General features: G+C 43.8%; 1 protein-coding gene across 1 annotated transcript in view; it reads left to right on the top strand.

Annotated features, from left to right (window-relative positions):
* niban1a (niban apoptosis regulator 1a) overlaps positions 1-7,500 on the top strand; it is a 58,909-nt gene that overhangs the window by 45,000 nt on the left and 6,409 nt on the right. Inside the window, 5 exon segments of the mRNA XM_028586612.1 lie at positions 2,057-2,161; positions 4,223-4,385; positions 5,783-5,819; positions 5,821-5,968; positions 6,594-6,740. Of these exon segments, the coding sequence (XP_028442413.1) occupies positions 2,057-2,161; positions 4,223-4,385; positions 5,783-5,819; positions 5,821-5,968; positions 6,594-6,740 (600 nt within the window).

The raw sequence follows: 7,500 nt of genomic DNA, 5'->3' as shown, positions 1-7,500 counted from the left end.
TTGCTCCGGTGCCGCTGGAAATCCTGCAGGATTTCACTCCTTTTCGGCCGGATGTCCCATACCTTCCTCTGTCTCTGTGTTGGGGTTCTAACCTCCGGTGGATTTGTGAGGACTATGGTTAACTGCTCCTCAGATCTCTGCAGGGTAAATCCAGACAGCTAGCTAGACTATCTGTCCAATCTGAGTTTTCTGTTGCACGACTGACACGTTTTTGTCACTTTTTTTTCACATTTTCGATGCTATTTTTCACTAATACCAACTTATTACCAATATTTTTACACGTACGTTTGGAATTCATGATCAATAAATCTCATTTATAGGAGATTAGACCTGATTTTGAAATGATGAATGATTTTGACTACTATTAGAGGAACGTATGTTGGCGGAGAATCAGTCTAAATTTAGTCAGGTTTTGAACACCATTTACATTATTTCAAATGCTATAAAATTGAATACCCACATTTAAATGAAAGTATTAATCGAGTACTTGTAACTGTACTTAATATTTAGAGTAATTTGGTTAAAAAGAAAACCCATATTTCTGATATAGTCTATACACTGAGCTCAGAGACCAAAACAAAGGCTTCCAGTGTGTTCTGTTTTCCAACTGCGGTGTATTTGCCTAATGGAAGGATGGCAAGGCATCTACCAATCAGCTTCAACGGCTCATTTGCATCCCTCTCACTCTCTGTGTGCTTTAATCAGCAGAGACAACCCCGAGGAGAGGAGCTGTTGTTCACTCGTACGCCTTTTCCACCAACAAGAACCAGGTGCTGGTTCAGAGCTAGAGCTAGTGCCGGTTCGGAGTCGGTTCGACTGACGAGCCCCCTAAGAACCGGTTTGCTTTTCCACAGACGCTAAAGAGCCGGCACAGAGCCAGGTCTTACATCACTGTATACGTCCGATCTTTCCCAGCAACATTAGCGCGGCGGCGCCAAACACAAACACACCATCAACAATGTCGGACGTTGCTTTGCTATTGCTACATCGGCGTCTAAACTCGGTGGATCCAACGTGTTCGCGCGGCTTGCCTTCATGGTGCAAGAAAGCAGCTTTGTTTCCTCCTCTGACCACTGCTGCTGTTGTCGTTTAATCGCCTCCATCGCGTCTATCTGCTAATTCAAAAATGGCGGTCACACATTTCTGTTCGTCTTGTTGGTCACGGTAAACCAAGCCACTGACGTAAGCGGTTCTTACTTCTTGGCCCAGCGATGATTTGGTGCTACTTAAGAACCACTTTTACCGGTTCGGAGCTGGTTCTTCGGTGGTCGAAAAACAAAGAACTGATTTGAAACTAGGCTCTGGCTCCGAACCAGCACCAGCTCTGCCTTGGTGGAAAAGGGGTATTCGACTGTCCTCTTTACTCTCTTTTTCCTCCTCCTCCTCCTCCTCCTCCTCCTCTTCCTCCTCCTTCTCCTCCTCCTCCTCCATCCCTGTGCTCTCTGCTCTGCTTCCTGCTGTTTTCCTCTCTGTTCTCTTTAAAGCCGAGCAGGAATCCTCCCACATGTTGACGGTGTAAATGCTCCATTGTGTTGTTTGCTTACATTGTGTTTAGTCACAATTAGTCAGAGGTGAAAGGAAGTTTGACTCGCTGCAGGAAGCGCACACACACACACACACACACACACACACACACACACACACACACACACACACACACACACACACACACACACACACACACACACACAGACAATTGGTTTTAGCAATAAGTCAGACATTTCCTGTTTTCTCTGCTCAAAGCGTGCAGTTCATACACATGTAGTTAAAATATATACCAAAGTACACTTTGATTCCACTCACTGGCATTTTTTTCTTCTTGCACATAGCTTTTCTCTGACTCACACACACACACACACACACACACACACACACACACACACACACACACACCACACCCACACACACACACACACGTGTCAGAGCTGAGACACGAGAGGAATGAATGAAATGTTGAGCAGCAGAAACAACAGTTTGTCAGACTTATGTTATTTGATCGTGTGTGTGTGTGTGTGTGTGTGTGTGTGTGTGTGTGTGTGTGTGTGTGTGTGTGTAGGTGATGGCCAACGAGGTGATGGAGCAGCTGCTGCCGTCTCTTGAGGTGGACCTGCTGCCTCGCCTCAAAGCCAAGAAGACGGAGAAGAGGAGAGTCTGGTTCGCTGTGAGTCACCCTCTCGATCATACACTGTAAAAAATAACGGACCAAGCTTCCTGGTCTGAGAAGTGAAGCCAACGCTGAAGCTCCTTAAAGCTGCGTTCTCTGTAACGTCCAGCAGGGGGCGACTCCAAAGAAGTCTGTTTCTATAGAAGTCTATGAGAAAATGAGTCTATTATTATTATTATTATTATTATTATTACCTCAGTTAACATTTTCATAATGAGTTTATGGTTTAAACGCTAGTTTCAAGTCTTCTTCAACACAGCACGATGTTCATTTAGTCAATTATGGTCCTGTTTATTTTACAGACCATAAAGCAGGGGATGCTTTAGGATCTGTCAGTCAGGACAGATGCTTAGCGATGCTAACCATGCTAACACTGTGGACATTAAAATAGACCTCAACCTGTTTTAATATTAAACTTTGACCCTCTGTGTCTGTTTTCACTTCATTAAAGGTAACTGGAACATTTTGGTCGCCTATAAATGTCTTGTTCAGCGCTAGCATTGGCTGGTAGCCAGCATTAGCTGGTAGCTAGCATTAGCTGGTAGCTAGCATTAGCTGGTAACTTAGGGGAAAGTTTGCTGATGTTCTGTTCTGCCGTATTAACTGCGTTTAACCGCCCGTAAATCTCCGCTGGATGACTCGCTACAGAAGGGTTGAAAATCTGCAACTTTCCCTCTTTAGCGTTTAGCTTAGCGCAGCGCCATTAACAACCCGGTTTAGGTCCAAAATACAGTTCTAATCTGCTGCTACACTATGACCCACCTCCCAGACCTCTCAGGTAGGGTGACCAGATGAGAATGGGTCAAATTTGGGACGAGACGGGGGAGGGAGGATTGATTGGAATTATGAATTATTTTTATTCAGGAATTCAACTGTCTGTCATGTCTGCTCTTTAACGTCAGCAACATCCAATCCAATCACTCCTTCTCGTGACTGCCTGCATTTAACATGAATTTTTAAAACGCTGCACCAAAATTATTTATTATTTTTATTAAGAAACTCAACTGTCTTGTCTTGTAAACCCAAAAATACAAATACAAAATCATTAAAATCATGAACTCCAGTGGTGACGGGAGCTGCAGCTGCAGGACGACTCAATTAAAAACCACCATGGACAGTTTTTAATGTTCAATCGGACTAGAACTATACTCGAGAGTCTGCTCTTGAGACTTTGCTCTAAGTTTCGGGACAATTAGGCCAGGATTCGGGATTCGGGATTCGGGACAACTGCTTGGATTTCGGGACTGTCCTGGTCTGGGACAGGTCTGCTTGTTGTCCCCACAGTCAGAACTAAACAGGGTTCAGTTTTTATGCTCCACACATCTGGAACAAACTCCCAGAAAACTGCAGATCCACCACAACTCAGTTCTTTTAAATCAAGGCTGAAGACCTTTCTTTTTGATGTGGCCTTTCTTTAAATAATTGTTCATTTCATATACTGAAGTTGCATTGTTGAAACTGTATGAAAATCTATATAAGCATATAAAGAGAATTAAAAAGTAAGACCGGTGGGACCGGCCTGTTCTGGCAACGCCAAGGATTGGTGGATTAGAGGCTTATGCATTGTCCCATCCTAGCACCATAAAATCCCGTATTTTATCTGCTTTTATATTTTTAACTGCTCTTTTAAACTTTTATTGTTGTATTTTAATAGTTTTTTATGTAAAGTACTTTCAATTGCCCTGTTGCTGAAATGTGCTATACAAATTAAGCTGCCTTGCCCTTGTCACTACTTCCGGTTTCCAAAAAGTTACTTACTTCAAAAGTTGTGTCCTTTTATGACTGATGACGCTACAGAATGAAAAGTAATGCCGTTCATTTGGAAATTGCCAACATGAAGAGCATTTGAAAAATCCATGTAAATGTACGTTTCAGCGTACACAAATTAAATCTGAACTGATACATTATGCATTCACGCTTCGGGCCCTTTCTCTGCATCGTACCGTCTCTCTCGAAATGTGAATCTTCATGTTTCGAGCGGTAAGAAATGAAGACTGATGAAAACTTGGGAAAGAACTGACTTTTATTTGTGTGTTTTAATTCCCTGGTTGTTCCCAGACGGTGGAGGCTGCGTACGTCCTGGTCCAGGAGTGTCTGCTGGAGGGACTCTCGGCGCTGAAGGAGGAATGTCGAACGTCGGTCCGGCAGCAGGAGGTGCTCATCCACTCCGAAATGGACCACATCCTCAGCTCCAGACGGCAGCTGGAGGAAAAAGTCCGAGGTAACGCTTAGGGCCCTACGTTAACGATCTAAGAGCACAGCTTAAGGCGCCTGGTGCAGGTGTGTTTAGGGCGTTAGTCCACATCTACTTTTGCTAGTGTGCCGGGTGCCTGGTCCTAAAGGGTTGTACTTAATGTCTTCATTAATCAGAGGGGTGTTTTGGGCGTAACATGCAATCAACCAATCAGAGATCATCTCCCATTCCCTCTAAAAGCCAGGCGCGTTTGGACCTTGGAGCATTGCTGTTATGATGGAGGATTTGCACAGTAATATTTTTATTTGTAATCTTCTGCATGTGTGTGTGTGTGTGCTGCTGTGTGTAACAAGCATAGTGTGCGTGTGCGCTGTGCACGAGCCTAGGAGCATTTTACTAATACTCTGTTAAAATAACAATGAAATGCTGCGCTATTGACTTTAGACCAGGTTTTTGTTGGTCAATGGCGCCATCACTTCCCGCTGCCTCAAGCTGCCTCAAGACCTGAACACACCTCCCTGTAAGACCAGCATGCACAGAATGCACCTGAACACACCTCCCTGTAAGACCAGCACGCCCAGAATGCACCTGAACACACCTCCCTGTAAGACCAGCACGCCCAGAATGCACCTGAACACACCTCCCTGGAAGACCAGCACGCCCAGAATGCACCTGAACACACCACCCTGGAAGACCAGAACGCCCAGAATGCACCTGAACACACCTCCCTGGAAGACCAGCACGCCCAGAATGCACCTGAACACACCTCCCTGGAAGACCAGCACGCCCAGAATGCACCTGAACACACCTCCCTGTAAGACCAGCACGCCCAGAATGCACCTGAACACACCTCCCTGTAAGACCAGCACGCACAGATGGCATTTGCTATGTAAACGACATGGGCGCTGGATGGGAAATTGACAACTGGGTCGGTCTTAAACTAGCAAAGAGACGTGCGTCTAGGGCTGTCCTCGACTAAAGAAATTCTTAGTCGACTAACACTTATATGATTTTGTCGACTAATCGATTAGTTGATTTAATTGACAGAGCTGTGAGCTTTGAGAGGTGGTTAAGACTGGAAAAGCACAATATAAATGTAGTTAATTAACCATCTGTAAAACTGAGTTTCTCCACAATTAATCCTGCAAAAGCACCACTTTAAATCTTGTGTTTACCATAAATGTGCTCAGAAGTTTCTTGGAAATGAGTAATTAAGCATGAATAAGCATAAAAAAATGACTAATCGACTAATGAAATCTTAGTCGACTAAGACCAAAATGACCGATTAGTCGACTAAGAGGTGGCAGCCCTACTTGCGTCGGTCTTTGCTTTGCTTTGTGTTGCGCTGGGTGCGAGATTGGGCCCTTACAGTTGTTCCGATATTGGTCGAGTATCAGCAAAGCGTTTTTGATTTGTCCCTCCAGCCAAAGTGTGGGCGCCGGCGGAGCGGCTGTGCTGCGAGCGTGCAGCCTTACCTGGGCTCGGTGCTGGAGGAGCTGATGGAGCCGGTCAGCTCGGGTTTCCAGGAGGGACGGCAGCTCAGCGAACGCACGATGGACCAGCTGTGTCAGGACGTCCCGCTGCTGGAAGACAACGAGAGACTGAAGGAGGTTAGTCCATCATTTCCCTTCATTCTGTTTCCTCTGTGCAGATATAACCGGTAGAAGCACTCCTTTGTTCCTCTCTCTGTCAAGCTCATTAATGAGCAGCGATGAACGTATGACTATGAATTCATTAATGTATATCTCAGGGTTCTTACACCTTTTTCCAAGGTCAAGTTCAAGCACTTTTCAAGCACTTTCAAGGTCCATTTTAAACCTTACACCACCGTAAAATATATACCAATACATGGTCAAAATTATTATTTAGTGTTTTTGTCACATTAAAAGACATAATACTATAAACAGCCAAAATTGTGTTTTGTAATAGCAGAAGGATCAGATATATATAATATATATAAACACAAGTTTTATTTTTCAAAATGTATCACTGTCTGTCTAAGTAGAGTGTGCTTGAAAAACCTTGAAAACACAACATCAAAATTCAAGGATTTTCAAGGATTTCAAGCACCCGTACGAACCCTGATATCATTTCTTTAAACTCTCTCTCTCTCTTGCTCTCTCTGTGTGTGTGTGTGTGTGTGTGTGTGTGTGTGTGTGTGTGTGTGTGTGTGTGTGTGTGTGTGTGTGTGTGTGTGTGTGTGTGTGTGTGTGTGTGTGTGTGTGTGTGTGTCAGGCTCTCGCTGACATGGCGAGACCAGACCTGCTCAGTTGCTACCAGAAGATCGGCTCTCTGCAGGAGAAACTGCAGCAGCTGCAGCAGAGGTTCGGGGTCTCCAACATCACGGGGGTGATCCACAGCGCTCAGATCGACCTGCAGCAGGTACACACACACTCTCACACACACATGATGACACATTTAATGATTGATTTTAGCCCCGGAGAGGTCAAATTATCCAATATTTCACACAAAAATCAAAGATAAGAGAAAATATATCCACAATAGAGTGCAGAAATTTGGGTTTCTTTCAACCACATTTTCTAAAGAAATAACGCGGATGGCTCTTCACAAGTTTTATTCAATTTCATAGCATTTGAAAAAGAAAATTAAATAAAAGAACGTTGAAAGAAGTGACAAAAATGTCGGGAAAAGCTTCAAAAACGTGGGGGAAAAAACACACAAAAATGTCAAAAAGGTGCAGAAAAAACAATGTTGGGGGAAAAAGTGACAAACACAACAAAGTGTCTCAAAAGACATCCAAAAACGTTGAAAAAAAAGACCCAGAAAATGTAAAAGTTGCACAGTCAACGGGAGGACAACACGAGGGTTAAGTAGGATTATAAGAAACATTACTTGTAATGTTGTTTTGGTACTTAAACTTGCAGTAAAGCACGTGAATGCTTCTACCACCACAACATACTTTTATTCACTCTCGTCTTCTTCTTGCCCAGACAGAGTGGGCGGAAAATCTTCCGTCTGAGTCATATTTTATTAAAAAAAAAAACTATTTATGACACACTTGTGATTGATGTGTGTGTGTGTGTGTGTTTGTGTTTGTCTGTGTGTGTTTACCTGTTTTACTATATTTGTGGGGTCCAAAAACCTGGGATTACAGTATCCTTGTGGGGTCTGCACAGCCTTG

The sequence above is a fragment of the Perca flavescens genome, chromosome 9 (genome assembly GCF_004354835.1).
Source record: "Perca flavescens isolate YP-PL-M2 chromosome 9, PFLA_1.0, whole genome shotgun sequence".
Taxonomy (NCBI): domain Eukaryota; kingdom Metazoa; phylum Chordata; class Actinopteri; order Perciformes; family Percidae; genus Perca; species Perca flavescens.
This window is presented reverse-complemented; position numbering and strand designations above follow the sequence as displayed.